The sequence below is a fragment of the Elgaria multicarinata genome, chromosome 16 (genome assembly GCF_023053635.1).
Source record: "Elgaria multicarinata webbii isolate HBS135686 ecotype San Diego chromosome 16, rElgMul1.1.pri, whole genome shotgun sequence".
Lineage (NCBI taxonomy): Eukaryota > Metazoa > Chordata > Lepidosauria > Squamata > Anguidae > Elgaria > Elgaria multicarinata.
Genome location: NC_086186.1, coordinates 30,567,793 through 30,588,401, shown reverse-complemented (window position 1 = coordinate 30,588,401; position 20,609 = coordinate 30,567,793). Strand labels below are relative to the sequence as shown.

The following is a 20,609-nucleotide window of genomic DNA, read 5'->3' as shown; positions in this document are numbered from 1 at the left end:
CCGATTTTGCATCACTGGGGGTTTATTCCAGTTTAGCTCTGTTTTTTAAAAAAACTTTTGTGAACCGCTCAGAGAGCTTTGGGCAATGTAGAAATGCAATAAATAAATAAATAAATAAATAAAGCAGAATAAGGGGGTAAGGAACCACAGGAGTTGTCCTATTTGTTTACAGTGTCATGTAATCCACCCGGAAACTTCCGTGAGTGTGCTATAAATAGCTGATTTAGACAAGCCCTAACTGCTTGGTGATGTCCTCCAGGCCCTCAACCTAGACATGCGAGCCCTGCTCCTCCATCTTTCTCTGAAGTCAAGGGTCCCTTTGGCATACAGGGTCAGCATAAAGACAATGCCATCTGCTGAGTTCTTCTTCCTCTCCTGCCTTTTCATCTCTCCAAGCCGTGGGGAGGGGCTGCCACTTGAGGCAGTTCATAAAGCTGACATTTAATTTTCAGGAGGAAAACGACCTTCAAGCCACCCTGGACACACCACACGCCCCCCCCCCCCTTACAAAGCTGTGCAGCCTGAAAGAATAAAATGACTTCCTGATCCAATGTTCCCTTACTGCCCTGGGCCTTCAAGGCCCCTGGGGGGACGTGTTCAGGCCAACACTTTGCCCATGAAAGCCCCTTGGGGCTACCTGCCAATGCCCTACTCAACAGCAGCACCAGGCAGTTCCACTTGCCTGGGGGGGACAGGAAAATGTGCAGATGGACAGGTGTGCAGAGACATCGGCATGCAAGGAGGCAGTGCAGAAGCCAACCCACTCTGCTCCCAGCAGCACAGCACAGCAATTTGCATTTCACTCGACATAGGCCCTAAGCCTCTCCAACAAGAGCCGTCCCTTCTTCCCTTTCTTTTCTTCTAGGTCAGCTGCCTGCCACTGTTTGGAATGCAAGGCAGGCCTCCCTCCGCCTGCCCTTCACCAGGGCCCCTCTCGCCCTGTCCAGGCACCCGTCTCCTGCTTCATTAGTAGCTGTCAGAATCTGCATTTCACAACCTGGAAAATGATCAGAGGAGCCCTATTTGGCATTTGCAGAGGTGGGGGTGGGGGTGGGGGGAATTCAGAGGGTCTCCCAGAGCCCTGATAGCTGTCTATTGCCTTGAACAAAACAAAGTAGGCTTGGCTGTTACGTCACCTCAGGCTTGGCTGAAAGTGACCAGAAACCTCCAGCTCATCCTCTCCTGAAGAGAAGGGGGCCTTTGGCTCCAGAGGACATTGGCTAGGAAATGCGGCATTCTTCCTGGGTTCCCATAGCAATTGTGGGCCACGTGGGGGGCACTTGTTTCGCAAAAGACCCACAAGAATAAAGAGAAAAGGGAAACAATTAAAGATTGTCTAGTGAGGTCAACACACCGACATTCCTTTCAATGAGGATTTATATATTTCCCAGAATGGTCTAAAAGATCAACTTTATTCCTCCTATTCACCCACTCTGCTAAAACATGAAGCCCATCCTGTTTCTCCAGTTTAAATAGAATTCACGCTCTGGTCTAACATGCTCTTCCAGAGGTTTATGGATCAACACTTGCACCATTTGGTTTGTAATGACACCTGAGTAATTAATTTTCCCTTTAGTTCGCACCTTCTTAAGATTCCACCACCACCAGGAATGGACGGCTGCTGGCCCTGCATGAAGCAGGACTATGTGACTTGTGGCTATGCTGGCTATGGCTGATGGGAACTCTAGTCCAAAACATATGGAGGGCCACAAGATGTCCACCGCTGGCTTCATGGGTCAAGCCAGGTTTCCAAAAGTTCACGGGAGGTCTCAGGAAACTGGAAAGAGTCCAGAGCCACCATGCCCACTCACCTCTTTCTCCATTTCCAAGTGAATGTCAGTGCCTCCACAACGCAATCTAAAACTTTAGAGGCCATCCAAGAAGAAAGAGGGGGGTGGGATATTTGGACTAGTGAAGAGGTTGACAAAATCACAGGAAGAAGAGAAACAAAAACAAAAATTGAAGTGTCAAGCTTTGCAAGAGAAGCTATTATTTTATGATCAGGAGTGACCCAAATATTCCTGATGGCGTTAGAACTGAAATCATTTTATAGTCTCAGAACGCCAGCAAACAAAAAGCCACGGACAGTTCTACATTCCACACCGTAGCTTTCTAAGTTGATTACATAGCCTACCCAATCCCAGAGGTGCTGGTGGGTTGCACTCTATTTAAACAAACATAACAGAAATCAGAACAAAAATAAAAATCAAGAACAAAAATGCATTTAGCAATCAAGGACCTGATGCAAAATTCAGCAATGATGCAATGTTTCCCCCCACTATTGAATCGTTATACTGTGAGAAAATTCTTGGGTAATTCTTCAGGTAATTTTGTTACATGATATCAAAGCCTACTCTTCAGATTGTGCACACACAAATAAAGTGTATCTTCCTTTTAAAATCCATGGCTTTAAGAAGTGCTCCTTTTCATTTCTGCACAACAGCCACATAGCTCTGTTCTTGGAGAATGCTTGCACAAAAGCATTCTGCCAATCTAGAATGAGATGCTTATAGAATGTCTCTGAAAATGGCAAGCAGTAAAACAAACATGGCTGAAATCCCTGTCTGTAGGAATAGATTTTGAATGTACTTATTTGCAGTTTATTTATAGGTACAAAAAGGCACCTGCTGAATCTAGAAGGAAGCATCGATTCCGAGTTCAACAGTGCGGAAGCTGCACAAACATCTTTGCCAGGAAAGCTGGAATCCTATGGCTGCCTCTATTCAACCTTCTGCAATGCTCTAACAACTTGGGCTTAATGAACTCTTTTCACACACACTCAGGGCAGGAATGGAAAGAGGGTTATATCTGCTAGATCTGAGCACAAAGTCAGAATTCATCACTACGTCTCATTCTGAGCTGATCTTGGCGCCCTGCTCTGCACCCTGTCCTCAAGTCTTCATTGCTTTGCCAACTTCCTGGCCAACTCTCAAGGCAAAAAGCCATTCATGTCCTGATGAGAATTTCTCTTTTCTGACTTCTAGACCATGGAAGCGTCATCCACAGAAGTCAGCAGCAGCTACAAAGGAGATGATGACGACGACGACGATGATGGAGGTTTTGGAAAAGGTGCTACTGAAACTTTGCTTCACTTGGTTGGTGGTAGGGGGAGTTATCAAAGATCAGAGTGCAAGGAAATTGCAGGTGTGAAGAATCAGAAGAATAAGCGTAGCACAGAAAGGCCACACAGCATCGTTGACTATCTCACAAGTGCACCTGATGATGCTTAACAGGCACTGAACGGCATTTAACAATGCCACAGCAATGATGATGATGATGATGATGATGTAGTATTTATTTGTTACCTGCCTCTCCCTCTGGATCGAGGCGGCATACAACACAAATGCAAAACACCATAAAATACATACCATAAAAAACAGTGCTGGGCACAAGCAGACGCAGCAGCAGCAGCAGCAGCAGCAGCTGCCCCTATCCAAAGCCCTTGTTTAGCCCAATTTGTAAGGAGGATGGATTTGCTAATATTAAATGGTATGATAGATGGAGATCGACCGGGGGAATACACCCATTTTACTAAACATGGAGATAGTGTGATTGACTATAGAGCAACCTCACGGTTCGCATACAAGTATTTTGCTGACTTTGAGGTAGGCTTCAATATAGAAAGTGATTACCTACCCCTAACCATGACACTAGCATGCCTAGCATATAACAACTCCTGCCCGAAAACTCAATCCATCTCTAATGAAAAGCTAGGTGTAACTGCTAGCAAGACAATTAAGTGGACACCAGTACTCAATTTAGCTTTGACTAACCTCCTTCGTATGGAGGATCCAATGGCTAGTCGTGCTGCTATTCTTTCAGCCATCTCTGCTACTGAAACCATGAATCTATTTAAAATTCTGATTGATATGTTGCAAGACCAACTGAGAACTAAGATTAGGAACAGTGGCTCAAGAAGAACCTTAACATCTTCTAGCTGGTTCAACAGAGAGTGCACACAGGCCAAAAGTCAGATGAAGAGAGTTTACCACAAATACAGGAACTCTAATTCAGGCCTTTTGACCAATGAGTATATTTCCCTTAGGCAAAAGCATAAACTTCTGATAAGGGGGGGAAAACAGCAAGCTGAAAAACACGCCTGGCAAATTCTAATAAAGGCCTCCCATGATAGGGATACGTGCCTCTTCTGGCGCACAGTATCAGGTCTACTAGATAATACTTGCACAGCTCCAGTGTGCACCATTGGACCTAACGAATGGATGCAATATTATCATTCACTATATTCTGACCATGATGATGATGTCAATCAAATAATGGAAACTTTAGAAAAATTACCAGAATGGCCACCAGTATCTTTAACTAAGAATCTTATTCTTCAGCTGAAAAGTAACAAAGCACCAGGCATAGATTTTTTACCCCCAGAATTTCTGAATCTAACACTGACTTGTGGGCTTCCCTTCTGGCAGTAGTATTTTCATTTATTGATTCAACAGGGCTACTGCCCGAAATTTGGGGCACAGTGATAGTGGTCCCTATATTCAAAAAAGGCCTTATTATCATCCAATTAGTTCGTTATGTATAATTAGCAAACTATATGCAAAACATCTTTACAACAAGCTAATTGATTGGACAACTGAGAAAGCTATTTTGGCTGATGAGCAAGCAGGGTTCAGAGAAGGTAGATCCGCCACAGACCATTGCCTTGTACTAGCCCATTTAATTGATAAATATGCTAAGAAACCAGGTGGCGTGCTATATGCAACTTTAACTGAAAGCTGCATTTGACTCAATCTCACGCACAAGACTTTGGGACAAATTAAATTCCTCAGCTATAGACAAAAGACTTCTTTTATTGATTAAATGTTTATATAGTAACACCTCGTTGAAGGTGCGATGCTCTACAGATGGACAGCTTACGGGGTCTGTGCTAGCCACAAAGGGAGTTAAGCAAGGCTGCATTTTGGCCCCTGTATTGTTTAATTTGTACATAAACAATATTGTCAAGAACTTAACATCCCCAGCGTTTCACGCCCCTAAATTGGCTACAAAAGCTATTTCCATCTTATTGTACGCAGATGATACGGTACTTCTTTCTCAAACAAAAGTGGGCTTAAAAAGAGTAATGAGGGTATTTTCTGAATATTGCCAAAAAGAACACCTAGTTGTGAATTATAACAAATCTAAAGTTATAGTGTTCTCAAAAAAACAAAAAACAAAACAGGGCCCATAGATGGCATATGGATAAACAGCTGATCGAACAAGTGAAAGTCTTCAAATACCTTGGTGTAGTCTTTCAATCAACAGGGTCATAGTCAGCCCATCAGAAAAAGCATCTCAGAGTGCTAAAATTCTGTTACGCTTCGTTCACATGAAAGGTGGCAACCATATACCCTCAGCACTTGAAGTTTTTAAAGTCAAACCTTTAGCACAGTTATTATATGGGGCTCAGATTTGGGTGGATGCTTATTCTGGACCTAGGCCTGGTGCAGGACGCTTAATTATTGGCTTCAGCTGAGCTTAACTCCTACTGGTTTACTCCCCTTGGTTCTGGAGGATCCTCATGAGAGCGTTTGGATGAAGACCACCACTTTGAAACTTTACTCCTCTGGTTTATCACCACAACATTTATTAACTCTGGGGTTGAGCAAAGCAAAAGATGTAATTAGACAACGCCTATATGATATTGAACAACAGAACAATCTGGCCACTATAAGAAATTTTTTTCCATGGTATGTCTAGTTTCCATCTTGCTTTGACACATTGGCATCTTATTTGCAAAACTTTACTGTTTTAACATACAGACAAGCTTTCACTTATGCAAGACTGAATATACTGCTATCAGCTGTACTTGAGGGCCAATTTAAAAGAATCCCATTGGAAAACCGCATCTGCCCATGTGGAGATGGCAGTATCGAAACAGTGGCTCATGTATTATTATTTTGTACTTTTTACAGAGACTTGATGAAAGAGGTCATCACTCCACTACTGCAAAAATTTTAGCAGGTGCTATTAAAATAAGATCTACCATTTTATCAGAGTCTTAATTTCTCACAGCTCCTTTGACTGAACAGAAGTTTATTTGTTTTATTTACTTATTCTTATTTTATGTGTAAAGACTTGTATTAATTCTGGAATTTGTATTTAATGTAATTTTTTAGAATGCAACTTGTACAATCTTGCTTTTATTCTTTTGTATGTTTCATTTAGAACGCGGAGGCCTGTGGCAGATGCAAATAAAGGAATTCATCCAAAGCCCATCTCTGGATTGCAGCTTCCAGCAGGGTGGCACTTAGCGATCCTGACGTACTCTATGTTGACCTAAATGGATATATTTAAATCCCCCAAAAGTGGCATTGCATTATCAATGACATATATGGATCCAGAAGGACATAAATTACAGGATTTTTCTTTTCCAAAATATCCCATTGAAAATTCTAAACATTTTTTGCTGAAGTTGTCTTACCAATCCTGCCCACAGGCTATACAGAAATCAGTGCTTAAAACATTTGAGCTCACAGCCCACAAGAGTTGGGAGGGGGGGGAAGCACACCCACCCCTGACCCACTCCCAGAGTGATTTGTTTGCTTGTCTGTTTTATATCCCTCCTTTTCACCCCAATGTGGCACTCAAGGCAGTTCCTTTCCCTGGGCCCGTGGTTTCAACTTCAAAAGCTAAAAACTTACAAGGTTTGTATTCCAGCTGATCAATCAGGACCCATAAAAGGTCCTGATTGTAAAAAGGTCCTTATTAGATTGTAAGCCTACGCGGCAGGGTCCTGCTATTTATTTTATTTATTTATTTATTTATTTAATTACATTTATATACCGCCCCACAGCCGAAGCTCTCTGGGCGGTTTACAACATTTAAAAATAGTAAACATTAAAAGTATACAATTTAAAAACACACACACACACACACACACATAAAAACAGTATAAAAACAACAGTATCCATTTAAAAACAACAATTGTTTTTACAACAACACAGTAAACACAATTTACTGTGTTATCTGTACAGCACCATGTACATTGATGGTGCTATATAAATAAATAAATAATAATAATAATAATAATAATAATAATAATAATAATAATAATAATAATAGGCTCCTGCTTTCCCCCAAGAGGGGCCACACCACCACCCGCCATTTGCTTTTTCTTTTGGGAAATGCAAAGGAGAACCCCGAGCTCCTTTATCCGTAATAGTAGTGTATCAGGAGGAATTTCAGCAGGTGTTGCTTTTCTCAACCTCATAGGACATGCTGAGTCTGCCAAAATCCCTTCTCTGCCATTAAGCGGTACAGAAAGAGCCCCTGCCTCCTGTGCGTCTGAATCCCAGCACCCTTTTTTTACACTGCAAACCTAAAACGTGGCAGGAACAGTTGTGAAACTGTATTACATTGTGCTTGTGGCAGTGAAGCCTTGGACACGGTTTCGTAGATCCAGTCCGATGTTACATCACATCCATGAACAAAGGGAGGAGGAACAAGCAGCCTGGCACAACATGTTCACACGGGGCCGCAGGGGCTGATCTACACCTGCACCCTTTCACAACGGAAGAGGCACACTCCCGAAGATTCCCCACTTCCCCGATTGCCCCTCGTGGGGCACATAGCACTGATCTGTACTGCAATTAGAGGAGGGCTGTTGCAAGAGCATGTGTGTCCCGTTACGGCGGTCCCACATGTGTATCAGCAGAAGTGGGCGGGGCTAGGCAGATGGCTAAGGGGTACAGGTGGTTTTTTTAATTACTCGTGAGGGATACACAGGAGCGCAGACACGCAGCAACACATGGGGAGGATATGAACTATGTCAAATATGCACTCCTGCACAGAGTTATGTTTTTTAAAACAAAAAACAAAACTCAGCGGTAAAACACATTGATACCTATGCACACGCCCCTCACAGCTAATTGGCTGTTTGCTGAGTCCGGAACACACAGCAAAGCAACGACCTTGCAAAGGGTGGGCACACCGCAAATGTTCCTTGCAATGGACGCAAGAGAGCCGGAAAAACGGTGACAAAAGCAGTCAGGGATATTCTGGTAAAAGTGAGAGGTGGAGCCAAGATCACCGCGGGAACAGGTGAACGTCATGTGGCCCATTAGTGACGACTATGATACAACCCTGTAAACGGTTGTAAACGGTTAGTGTAGACTCCCCTAGGGAGAACCGTCTTTGTGGGGTCAGAAAGCTGACTGGGCTGCTGCCAAGTATCCCAAGAGGGATGGCCCAGTGGTCTGGCTTGCTCCCTATAAGAGAGCTGGCCATCTTTATCTTGAAATACACAAACTGGCATTTACAAGCCTAGATGCACATCAGGGGTGCCAGCCCAAATACTCAACTCTAGCCAAGAAAAGAATTGATCTCCAAGACGCACAAAGTGTCGTCATCCCATCTGCCCTTTCTGCACAGATAAAATTTCCTACCAGATTCAAAACATAAAAACATGTGCTAAGCTTGACTTTGCAATGCAAACTGTACATACTCAACAAACGATTGTCAGGGCAGGGGGTGGAAAGCAGAATTACTCTCTCCAAGAACAAAAATGGCTTCTTCCTAGCATAGCATTCCCAGAGAATCATAAAATAGTAGAGTTGGGAGGGGCCCATAAGGCCATCAAGTCCAACTTTGAGAGAGTCTGAGCCTGTTACATGTGACCAAAAACACAGGGGCATAATGGGAGGGCTCTTTCCTCCCCAACTGAGAAAAAGAAGAAACTCTGAAAATGCTATTTCTGTTCAGCAAATACCACTCAACTCCCCTGCCAGGATGCTACAGGCCTTGATGAAGGAGGCCCGAGAGCACACTGCTCTGCAGGCAGTAACACTGCTGCATTGCCCAGGCTGAAGGCGCACCTCTTCTAGGGCCAACGTCTAGAATCCCAGGAAACCAGTCCAGGCATGCAGAAGAAATCAGTGGAGCAAGGAACAAGGAGAGAGAGTTTGAGGGAGGGCCAGGCCGGGCCGGGCCGGTGACATGAGCAGTAGCCAATACAATTCCTCCACATCCTCGGATCAAAGGGCTGAGCACAGCCTAGTGGAAATAGTGGCCATAAGCCCATTCCCAGCCAATCAGAGTTTGAGAGGGAAAGAGCCCACTGCCCCCACCCTGTATTGCCAGTTTTAAAGAATTGTTTCTTGAAGCTGAGCTTTGAGAGCAAGCCTGCGTACGTGCATGTCCCAATTTCCCAGTCTTTGCCTTCAGTGACCAGCTGGCAAAAAGCCCCTTGAGATGTGGGTGGCGCACCTTGAGACTGGCCTCAGTAGCATAATTTAAAGTGGCATTTGTCAAAGCATCCTGGTAATTAGTGTGATAGTTTCACTTGGGACATCAGCTAGCTTGTAATAATGTTTTTATGTCACTCTTTAAACTTCATAATTTGACTGACAAGCCATTATCTCCTAGAGCGGAATACGGCTCCATCCTCCCTGCTGAAGAAAGATCTCAGCCAAAAAATATGCATGGCCAAGGCATGCCCGGATGCCAGTCCTTCCTGCAGCAACACTGCCCTGATGCTCCATGGCCGCCTCCCAAAATGTGACCTCTTTAGAAAAGGAAGTGATCATAGTGGAGAGAGGCAAATTCCTGGGATTCTGCCCTTCTCATCCGTGGTGCCACGAGGCCCTGGACCCAAGTGGCCTCTCTGGGGTATGAGAAAAGCACTTCTTTACAGACGTCTCTGGAATCCTTTGAAGAATAGTGAGCTATATGTTGAAATATTGCTAACACTACCGCAGTCACAAGAATTTTAAAAAACGCCACAATCACAAAGCTTCTAGGACCTTTGACACTCATCAGAGCCTATCATGCTGGCTGAGCACTGTAGAAGCAAAGATGCTGCTTTGAATAAGCAGGTGCCAACTCGATGCAAGTTGCACACAAACATCCATGACACTCTCAATACCAAGGGAGACAGAACTATTGACACAAGTAGAAAAGGTTTCTTGCATGTACAGTCTTCTGTGCAAGAGACAGAGCTGGAATAAAGGCCCTCACTGCATCGATACAAGGCCACAAGTCGAGTTGCTGCACAGGCAGCAAATGTGCAGAATGCTGCCACGCAAGAGCTCCAATTGTATACGACAAGCATGTTTCTGAGAATGTGGAACAAGCACCACGGAATGACTGACCTGCTGGGCTGAGTGGCCAGCGAACCTGGCATGCAGAAGGTGGCAGAAGAAGGGGAGAGAGAGCCAAACTCACTTCTGGCACGCCTCACTTTGAGAAGGTTTCAACTAGGGCAAAATGCAAAGCCACCTTTAATGGCAGCTAAAAGAAACACCAACCCAACCCATAGATAAAATAAATCATGTTAATTTAGCCAGCCATATTAAAGTGCTTGCTGACAGAATTGTCCACATGCATAATGTGGAAAGGAAACTAAGATTCCTAATTAATTCAATTAATAAGCAAGCATTCAATTGTGAAACAAAACTAAGTTCCTAATCCTCATATTTGTACACATTTTTGTGAGCATGAAGGTCATGATTGTCAACATCTCAGTGCTGGGGATGATAGTGTTCAGACCTTCCATCTCAGACATAAATCCTTATCTCTCATTTTTGGGCTATAGTCCTTCAGTCACTTAGAACTGGCCTGGCCAAAATTTCAATCAGGCAACTTTTCTGCAAAAAATTATAATTGTAACCAGCTCATCAATATGCATTATTTATTTTGAGCACTGAAATAGCTCCATCATTAGGAATGGAGCATGTATTTCCAAAACCTTCCAACAACCCCCCAACTCCAGAACCAATCTACACCTGTTTGGTGTGTTTTGCAACCAATCTCCTTTTGGCCCAGGAAGACAGCAAAGAACAATTCTGCCTGGTCCAACTCAACAGTTCACACACAAAACCCAATGCCTCTTCCACGGTGGTGAAACCCCACGCAGTTGCTGCTCGCCTGGCCTGGTGCAGCAGCCAGCTGTCACTTGGAGCGAGGGAGGCTACTGCAGTTCTTCAACTGTTTCAGACCTGCAAGCACGGCTATTGCAGAAACCTTCTGGCTATAATTTAGTTTCCTATTCTAAGGAGACACTGAGCGACTGAAGCAAAGGGGACAGACTTGCCTCTTAATGAGGTCACACCATATCTATGCTGCATCTTAGATCTAGGTTTCCTGCAGAAATGGCCTATATAAGGCTAAAATAGAATCATGGAGCAATAATAATAATAATAATAATAATAATAATAATAATAATAATTTTATTTCTTACCCGCCTCTCTATTTGGATCGAGGCGGGGAACAACATTAGTACAAGAATCAACACATCTTAAAAATACTTGATTCCACATTCATCTGGGTCTGGGTAGGCCTGCCAGAAAAGGCTAGTTTTCAAAGCCGTCTTAAAATCAGAGAGAGAGTTAATTTTACGAATCTCCTCTGGCAGCCTCTTGCACCTAAGACAGGTGCAGCCTCTTGCACCTAAGAAAGGGCTCACCAATGCACTATGACACATGTATGTACACCACTCTAATGCACACTCACTCACCCACATTTGCACATGCTTTCATTCTGGTTTTACATGTTCGTGTGCATATAGTCCTATGTGAGGATGTCAATACATGCCCATAAATCTGAAGCTTGTTCTGGAGTGGGAAGGGCTTGGGCAACATCCTGGGGTCTGTCAGCCACACTGAGCAACAGTTCACTGACCAGGCTGCCGGTACCCCCCCTCCCCATCCCCCGTAAACCTATATGTTCTGTGAGCTGAGAGGAGCAAAAGGCAACTCAGAGCCAGGATGGGCTCATATAGAAAGGTGAGGAGAGAGATTGTCCTCCCTGCCTCTCCCTAGGGCAAGGGTCCCCAGCCTTTTTCGCATTCATGCACACATTTGATCATTGGAGAAAGTGCTGCGGGCAACACCACAAAATGGCTCCCATGGAGGATACAGCTAGTCACAAAATGGTCTGCCTTGGGAGCATGGCTAGTCAAAAGACAAATAATTCACCCAAGAAACTGAGTACAAGCAGAGAAAGGGTCTGAATCCACATTTAATCCTACAGCAGCACAACAAAATACCCGTTTAAGGTTGCAATCCTCTGTATGATTGCATGGAACACAGTGGGAATTACGTCTGAGTAGGCCTACACAGTATTGTTCTGCTCTCTCTCTCTCTCTCTCTCTCTCTCTCTCTCTATATATATATATATACAAATATATATCAATACACACACACACACACACACACACACACGCCTTTTCCCAGCCCCAGTGGAAAGGAAAATGCCCCTGCCGCAAAAGGAAAGAAACACTCAGTCACTCCGTTTCTCACCTGGCGCTCCTACCTCCTCCTTTGGTGCACTCAAGAAGGTGCCGTGTCTGTGCAGGAAGAGCAAGTCAGGGGGCTGAGAAGGGGGAGAAGAAGAGCAAGGCTAGAGGCCAGGAGGAGGAAGGCCTGGCGAGAGAAAGGCATCAGAGCGAGGCCAGGGGGGAGATGGCAAGGCCAGGCAGGGGAGAGAGGGAAGCCAGTGGCTAGGAAGAGCAAAGGCAGCGAGGTCGGAAATGGCGAGGCGAGAGGCTGGCAGAGGAGAGGAGCAGTTAAATCAAGGGGTGAGCGGGAGAGAAAGAAGAAGGCGGCCAGGGGCAGGGAAAGGAGAGAAAGAGCGAAGAGGGGAGGGAAAGAGGGAGGCTGGAGCAGGGAGAAACAGTGAAGCGAAGAGTGGGGGAGGAATGGCAAGGCTAGGGGCTGGGAAGGAGGAGAGAGACGCCACATCATTAAGCTACGGGATTCATTGCCCCAAGAGATAGTGATGGCCACCAATTTGGATGGATTTAAAAGGGGTGGGTAAATTCCTGGAGAAGAAGGCTATCCATGGCTACTAGCCCTGATGGCTCTGTGCCACCTCCAGTACCAGAGGCAGGAAGCCTGTGTGCACCAGTTGCTGGAGAACATGGGCGGGAGGGTGCTGTTGCACCTGTGTCCTGCTTCTTGGTTCCTTGTTGACAGCTGGTCGGCCACTGTGGGGACAGAATGCTGGAGTAGATGGACCCAAGTTCTGATTCCAGTCTCAGGGCTCTTCTAACGTTCTTAGAGCAAAATGGAAAGGTATCTGTCAGTGGAAGAAGATTGGGAGGGCCAGGAAGCGACGCTTTCCTTCGCTTCCTGCCCAATGAACAACTGATCAGTGACAGGTTCAGGAACAGAAAGGACAATCTGGCACCCTAATATTTCTCAAGTTTTTTTTTATTAAAAATAGTTTTTGAAAGGGACAAGGAGTAGAGGGCTTTTGGGGACGTCCCCAAGGCTGCCACATTAGGGACCTCTGATCTAGGTAGTCTGAGGCGCCTGAGTTGGCAAGTATCATGGTACAGGCTGATCATCCAGGTTTTTAGCGTATTTCATTAAACACACACACATCTGAATATAAAACTCCAAGATGCATACGAAATGCATCTAAGGTATTCTTGAGGATACCAGGTACTTCATCTTTCACTACCAGGTCAGGAGATCCTGCAAGATACAAAGAAATCTATCTGGCACACATGCATCCCATACAAACAGCAAATTTGGCATGCAAGTTTCCAAGAGTGGCTCTCACCCTAGCGGATTCTCCTTGGCTTCTCACCCTTTTATTTTGGATAGTCTCCTCAGTCTTCGGTGACCTCAAAGCCATTTCATGTCGCCATGTTGCCAAAAAAGTAAATAGACGGTTGAGAAATTTTGAAAGTATCACTCTGACACCCAAATCTAAAGGCTTTTGATCAGACATCTCTGATAGTTGACCTCGGAATTCACCCAGGCCTTTTAAATAACTCACTCCCCATTTTAAATTTTGGGGTTGCGGTAAGTTTTCTTTCATGCTGTATTTTTTTTGTACTGCTTTTGATTTTATGTCTTTTGTTCTATTTTGTATCTAAGTTGTTTTGGACTTATTGATTATATACCACTCAGAGAACTTGTGGTATGAGGTAGCATACGAAAGTCAGAGGATGAAGGGCTGCTGGGTTTATGTGTGTTGTAACCTATTGTAAGCCAGCTTCGGGATCTTTTGACTGAAAGCCAGGACAGGAAGCTTCTAAAGAAATGATGCCACATACACAGCCCCTCAGGTCTATCTCAGCAGAGTGGGGGAATCTACTTTGAAACTCGTACATCATTGGCAAGTTACTCCACTCCAGCTCCGCTACTGTTCACAGAAGAACACATTTCCCCCTCTGTGCTGGCACAGATGTGAAGACAGAGGTTTCTCTCTGCCGGGGTGCTGGGGCTGCAGCATTGCTGCCACTTTTTGGATTCGCATGGAGAAACAGCTGAGTTGACTCCCCAGACCCAAATTAGCTCTTCTTTCTGTTTATGGGGAGGAGCATGAGATAATTTCACATAAAAACCAACATACCACCCTGTTGGACAAAAGCACACCAGCACACACAGAGCCCTTCATATCCTCCTCATTATGAGCAACCCCAAGTGAATTCACCAAGGCTGCCTTCAGGCTGGGTGCTTTATGCAGGAAGCAGAAGGCCAGTTGCAAGATCTCTGAAAGTCTGGCATCAATTATGAAACAGATGACATCCCATAATGCCCTGCAAAAGAACACATGTGCCCAACCTGTCAGGAGCACAGCCTGTGCTCCAGCCAGCCACTCTATGCACTATAACTCACTAGCCCTGGAGGACTCCATTACTCACTGCTGCCAAAAACAGAGCTCATTGAAGGAGGGTATATGGGAGCCTGCAAATTATGGACTTTGGCAGCATCACTAGGAAGAATCAAACACTACTTATTAAACACAACTGCAACCCCAGATTAATTCATATATGAAATGATTTCTTAGGAGTGGATGTTGCTAACAATTCTGCCAAATTCTGCCAGGCCCTGTACAGCACTTGAAGCTCTGTGGGTTGGAGCACACCGAACTCCACATCACTTATCCCCAATACGCTGTCATGGCTTTCGTGGCCAACGGCCACGGAACATCCTGCCTTTATGGAACAATCTCCCCAACGCGGCCCGCCTGGCGCCAGCATTGTTATCCCCCCCCCCCCCCCCGCCAGCTCAAGACTTTTCTCTTCTCCCAAGCTTAGGTCTAGCTGAGAGCTCAAAGTTGTTTTTAAATGGATGTTGTCTTTGTATGCTGTCTGTTTTTATGTTTTTAAATTTTGTATATCGATTCTTAATGTTTAATGTTTTAATCTTTTGTAAACCGCCCAGAGAGCTTCAGCTATGGGACAGTATAGAAATGATGATGATGATAATAATAATAATAATAATAATAATAATAATAGATCTTTAATCAATCAGCATAAGCTTTCTGAAAGCCGGCAAATCTTGTGCAGTGAATTCCATATCTTAATTATACACAGTGTGAAAAAGTAGTATGTGCACCTATGCACAACTCAGGCTGCCTGAGTTTCTTGCTCGCAAGCAGGGGAACTCTAGGGCACAGGGAGGCGAGCAGCCATTCAGGACAGCCTGAGGCATCATGGCACTGTAGCCCTCAGGTTTGCTGCGTAGGGCTCAGCCCCCTCCTCTGCCTTGCATTCTCTTTGCAGCCTTGAGTCTCACTCAGCCTAAGACATTTGCTTTGTGAAACATGGATGCCACTGCCCTGACTAACAAGGGCACAAGATGAGTACAAGATCTATTTACCCACCACAGTCTTTGCCTCATATTTGCTGCAATGCCCATTACACTGGGCTCTGCATTATGCTGGGATGCTGGGCTCTGCATTCCCCCTCTCATACACTCCCTGCCTTTGAGGGGAGTTAAGGGAAGGTGTGATTGGAGAGGGACGTGGTGAGAACTGAAGCATTCCCTTAGGAGCCATCAGCCACTGGTGGCACTGCAAGGAGCTCCTAGCCTTAAGACTGATTCTTGTTTCATTTTCCACCACTGGCCAGGAGCAATTTGGAGGCGCCCCAAGATCTATTCTAAACACCTTCCCTGCTCCAGATGCCCCCAAGATACTGGTGGGTTCACATCAGCCCTTATTTGTCAACCAATCCACCCTTTCTGATGAACTGGAAACCTTCCACAAAGCCAACCACTATGGATGGGCTCTGCTGCCTCTCCACAATCTGCCCCTCATGGACTCAATCATTAACATTAACAATCACAACAACCACCTTGGATCATCAGAGGGCCACATCTAACCTCTAACACTAAATGGTGACCCATGTTAAAATTAATCTTTGTGAACCGCCCAGAGAGCTCCGGCTATTGGGCGGTATAGAAATGTAATAAATAAATAAATAAATAAATAAATCTTTAGACTTAAAAGTCCTGTTACTCAGTTAATTAAGACAATGTACAAAATCCGGTACAGAAAATGCATCCATTCATGTAGTTTAAAGTTATATCTTTAAAAGACAACATGGTGCATACATTAAAAATTACTCATGAAACAAAATCCCTCAACCCAAGTAAGAAAGGAGTTGTGTCTGCATTTTCTAAAGAAACAACCTTCAGAATTTGCTCCCTTTTTGTGAGCCTGTACACCTTGCAGGCAGCAATTTCTCTCAATTGTGAAATATTACACTTTCCCATTATGTAGCTTTCCATTTCGCACAGGCTATAAATGCTTTTGCTTAAACAATGCATGGAAACAAGAGAGCTCACAATCTCTCTCCCATTAGCTCAGGGGGTGAGGGGGGCCCTTATCGAAGACTATTGGTTGCATGGATGGGGGGAAATCAACCAGGGGCCACATACAATGGCTATCTAATTAATTTAGTCAGTTAATTAAGTATATGTTCTTAATTGCATTATAAATACTGTGAAGAAATAACCGTATTGTAATGCCTAGGAAGACAGTTTTGGAATGTAGTCACCTCCTGAAGCTCAGGATGGGACCCACTTGTGCTGAGAAACCATGCTTAGTGCCACTGGAGAGGGAGGGAGGGAGCCAGCTGAAAACATGCACAGCTGCTCCAGGAATTGCAGTGGGCCTCCAAGCAGCAGCACCCAGCTGGCTGCTCACCTCTGTCACCCTTCCCTTAGCAAAGCCAGCTGGATGGGGGATGTTGGGCATTGTTGCTGGCAGGTGGTCAGAGCCAAGCAGCTCAGGAGCCCTTCTGGGAAGGGGTGGAATATAAAGGCCCAGTGGCCAGATGAAATTAAATAGGAGCCAAGTCACCCTCTGGATACATACACACACAGCAGGCATCCAGGCAGCAGCAGGAACTTCCATGGGTTTTTTTTACCCTTCAAACATGCAACTTGCTATGTGACGTCCCCAAACTCAAACAGCCTCTGACCATGCTCCAGAGGCAACAGATTTGTAGGCAGACATCTTCATACATTGTCAGGTTTACTTAAATCAGGGGTAAGAAACTTTTTTGGGCCATTTGGGCACATTTGGCAATTTGAGAACGTTTCCTGAGCACTGCCACAAAATGTCTGCCATGGGAGGTATGGCAAAGGACAAGTCACCTACCCCAAAGGCTGAGTAAAAGGCAGACATGGGCTCTCAGCCCCAATATACTAAGAAAATGTGTTATGTTTTTTTTGGGGGGGGGTATGTTGCCAGATGTCTGGGGCGAACCATGTTGCCTGCTCCTGGCTTAAACTATGTCCTCCTAACATCAGCCCAAACTGGAACATCCTCCCGTGTGTGACCACACTTCGCTGCTCTGACTGCATTCTTGGCCACATCATTTATATGACAAACAATCTATCCCAAATTAAGTTCACACAACATCAATTGGAATTCATTAGAATGAATCAGTTTATCATCAGAAAAGTGCTGTGTCAGAGAGATCTATAGAACAAATATTAGAGAAAATGTCTGCAGCAAACAGCTGAAACAAGTATCTGCTTGTCACGTTTACACCATTTATAGTAGGCTTCTTCATGCAATTGCAGGATATACACACAGGCCTGGCTCTTTTGCAATGCTTGGCAGTCCCAACACAGATACAAACAGCGGGGCATGAGGCAGCCATCCTATGCATGCTGATTTAGGAGTAAGCCCCAGATGAACGCAGTCGGACTGACTTCCAAGCCAGCATGCAAAGGGTTTCACTGCCAAAGACTGGGATGAGATGTGGGTTTCGTGTTTAGCACCAAGCCTGACCAACGTTTGCCACTGCTCATGCATTGCAGCAGCTGCCACTGGTATGGCAAGACACACATTGAGAAGGGTCCTAAGATGAAGCCGTCTTGAGCCCACTTGGGTTTTCTCGTGAAATCTTACTTCACCTTTTTTAAAACTGCACAAGCACATATTCTGTACAAAAGAAAATATATGTAGAAAGAAAGATGTCACCTAAGAAAAATGAATGCACCATGCAGAGGAAAAGAGACATCAGCTAATAGTTTAAAAAAACACCCAGAGGTGCGACAGACAACAACAAAGCAGAATGTTAGAACCAGTCCATTGCATGTGTGTCATTCATCCATTGACCTTGAACAGGGCGTTTTGTTCTTTGAAGGAAAGTGTTAGGCTACTTTGAGGGACTACCTGAGCAGCTGCTTCAACAAGCCCTCTGCCTCCCATCTTCTGCCCAGGGCTCTGTTTCCCCATTTGCCTGTGGCAGGACCTGGAAGGCTGCACCCCCTGCTTCCCAGGGAGAGCATCAAGCCAGGGGCAGAGAGACGGAGCGCTTGCACGGAGTTTGCGTCCCCCCCACCGCCTGAAAGACTTGGTTCCAGCCAACAGTCGCCCTGCTGGGACTGCAGAAGGACGGGGAAGGAATACGCTCCCCCCCCGGACCCCCCCAGCCCCAGGAGCAAGAGCCGCTGGTGGCTGTTCAAGTAGGACCACTGGCAAAAGAAAACCTGCTGGGGCTGAAATGCCTTGAAATGCGGGTGGAGAGCAGCTCCCCACCTCCGTCCTGGCCTTGAAGCGCTGACCTCCCTCCGGCTCCTTCCCCCTTCTCTTCCCTTTGCAGGTCTTCTTATTTTAGTTTGGAAGCCTGACAGCAGAGCCTCCCCCTCCCTCTCTCTTTGATCATGTCCTGAGCCACTTTGGAAGACAATAATTTCTGGAAAGCAGCTTCACAATTCAATTAATAAAGAAAGAAAGAAAGAAAATACTGTACAAACATAAAAACAGAATCTTAACACAAAAACAGACTTAAGTTAAAATTGAAAACTCTTCTAGTCCTCAAGGATCTGGGGCAGAATCTGGCAAAATTCTCTAGCTGCACCAACCTCTGCCTGAAAACTAAAGTGGGTCTCGGTGGGGCTCCAGCCTTCCGCTCCAGCTGGCCTTTGCGTTCTGCACTGGGACCCTCCTGGCCACCAGGGACCCCTTCAGCTTCAGGCTGACAGACGCTGCTTAGGAGACCGGACTGGAGAGCGGAGATGGTTTGAACTTTAGGCTGAGTGCACGACTGTGAGGGGGAGGCGAGGCGATGGAGCTGCGGAGATCTCACGATCTTCGCAAGGGGCCCGCTGAGGCATGCCTGCCCAGCACCGTCCATCCGGCCCTGCTGAACCTCCCCAGAGGTCCTGTTCTGCAAGGTGACAGATCGCAGCACAAACCCCCATCTTAGAAGACACGAACGCGAAGACGCGCCGAAGAAGGTCTGCCCCGCTTGCTCGCCGGCCTGGCGCTCGGGGAAGGAGGCGACAGCTCGGAGCCTCGCGCGGTCCTGTGCCTGTGCCGCCGCCGCCGGATAGACCACGGGCAGTCCGCGGGAGGGCGAGCCCCAGGACCCCCACGCCCCAGTCTGCAAGATGGGTCGGGCTGCGGACCTCCGCGCCCGCGGGGCCGGCCTCCCCTCACCCGGCAGCGGCGCGGGGAGCCGCACCGGGAGATGGCAGCGCCGAGCAGCAGCCCTGACCTCGCTCGCCCGCCGCGCTGCTACCGCAGCACCCCTCCCGCCACGAGGCGCGCGCGGGCGGGCGGGGGGCCCCACGCGCCACAGGTCCCGCCGCCGGCAAACTTAGCGATGCCCATCGGGACATGCCGGGGCAAGGCGGGCGACGCCGGGGGCGCTTCGGGCGCCCCGGAGCGGCTCCCGCTGGCCCCCCGCCGCAACGGACGGCCACGAGGGCGGCACGGGCACAAGCCAAGCCCGGCCCGGCCCGGCTCCAGCACGCAAGTTCCTGTAGGCGCCGCCGCCGCCGCCGCCGCGCCCGAGACCCGTCGGCGCCCGCCCCAGTCGCCGGGGCCCGAGAACGCCCGGCGGCCGCCCCGCCACTTCTCGGGCAGTTCCTCGCGGGCCGCCGCGCCGCGCCGCGCCGCTGCCCCGGAGCAAGGGGGGGGGTCTGGCCGGCCCGCCCGCCCGCGCGCCCCCTCCGTCCCCGCCTGCCTGCCTGCCTGCCTCCCGCGCCGCGCCGCGCCGCGCCCCCGTCCCCCGGCGCAGGCCGGCAGCCGCCCACCTGGATGGTGCAGGAGTACTCGCTGTCGTCCAGGAGGCGCACCGTGCAGCTGTAGTCGCGCTCCAGGCTCCTGCTGCTGCCGCTCATCAGCCGGCTGAGCATCTTCGCCCGGCGCCGGACGAGGAGGAGGAGGACGAGGAGGAGGAGGAGGCGGCGGCGGATCCAGAGCTCCCGCAGCCCCTGCTTCACATGGTGGCCGCCGCCGCCGCCGCCGCCGCCGCGACCCGTTCGCACAAAGCCCAGCTCCGAGGAGGCGGCGGACGAGGACGAGGAGGAGGAGGAGGCGGCGCGAGGCGCGAGGCGGGCGGGCGCGGTGGCGTGCGGCGGTCTTCGGCGCCGGGAGGGGCTGGGGGGCTGCGCCGCGGCGAGCCA

General features: G+C 47.3%; 1 protein-coding gene across 2 annotated transcripts in view; it reads right to left on the bottom strand.

The window, feature by feature from the left end:
* Positions 1-20,339, bottom strand: part of FRMD5 (FERM domain containing 5) — a 120,399-nt gene extending 100,060 nt beyond the window's left edge. For both annotated transcript variants that reach the window (XM_063142758.1, XM_063142759.1), the window contains exon 1: positions 20,238-20,339. In XM_063142758.1, coding sequence (XP_062998828.1) covers positions 20,238-20,339 — 102 coding nt within the window. The remainder of the gene's footprint in view (positions 1-20,237) is intronic.
* Positions 20,340-20,609: the final 270 nt, after the last annotated feature.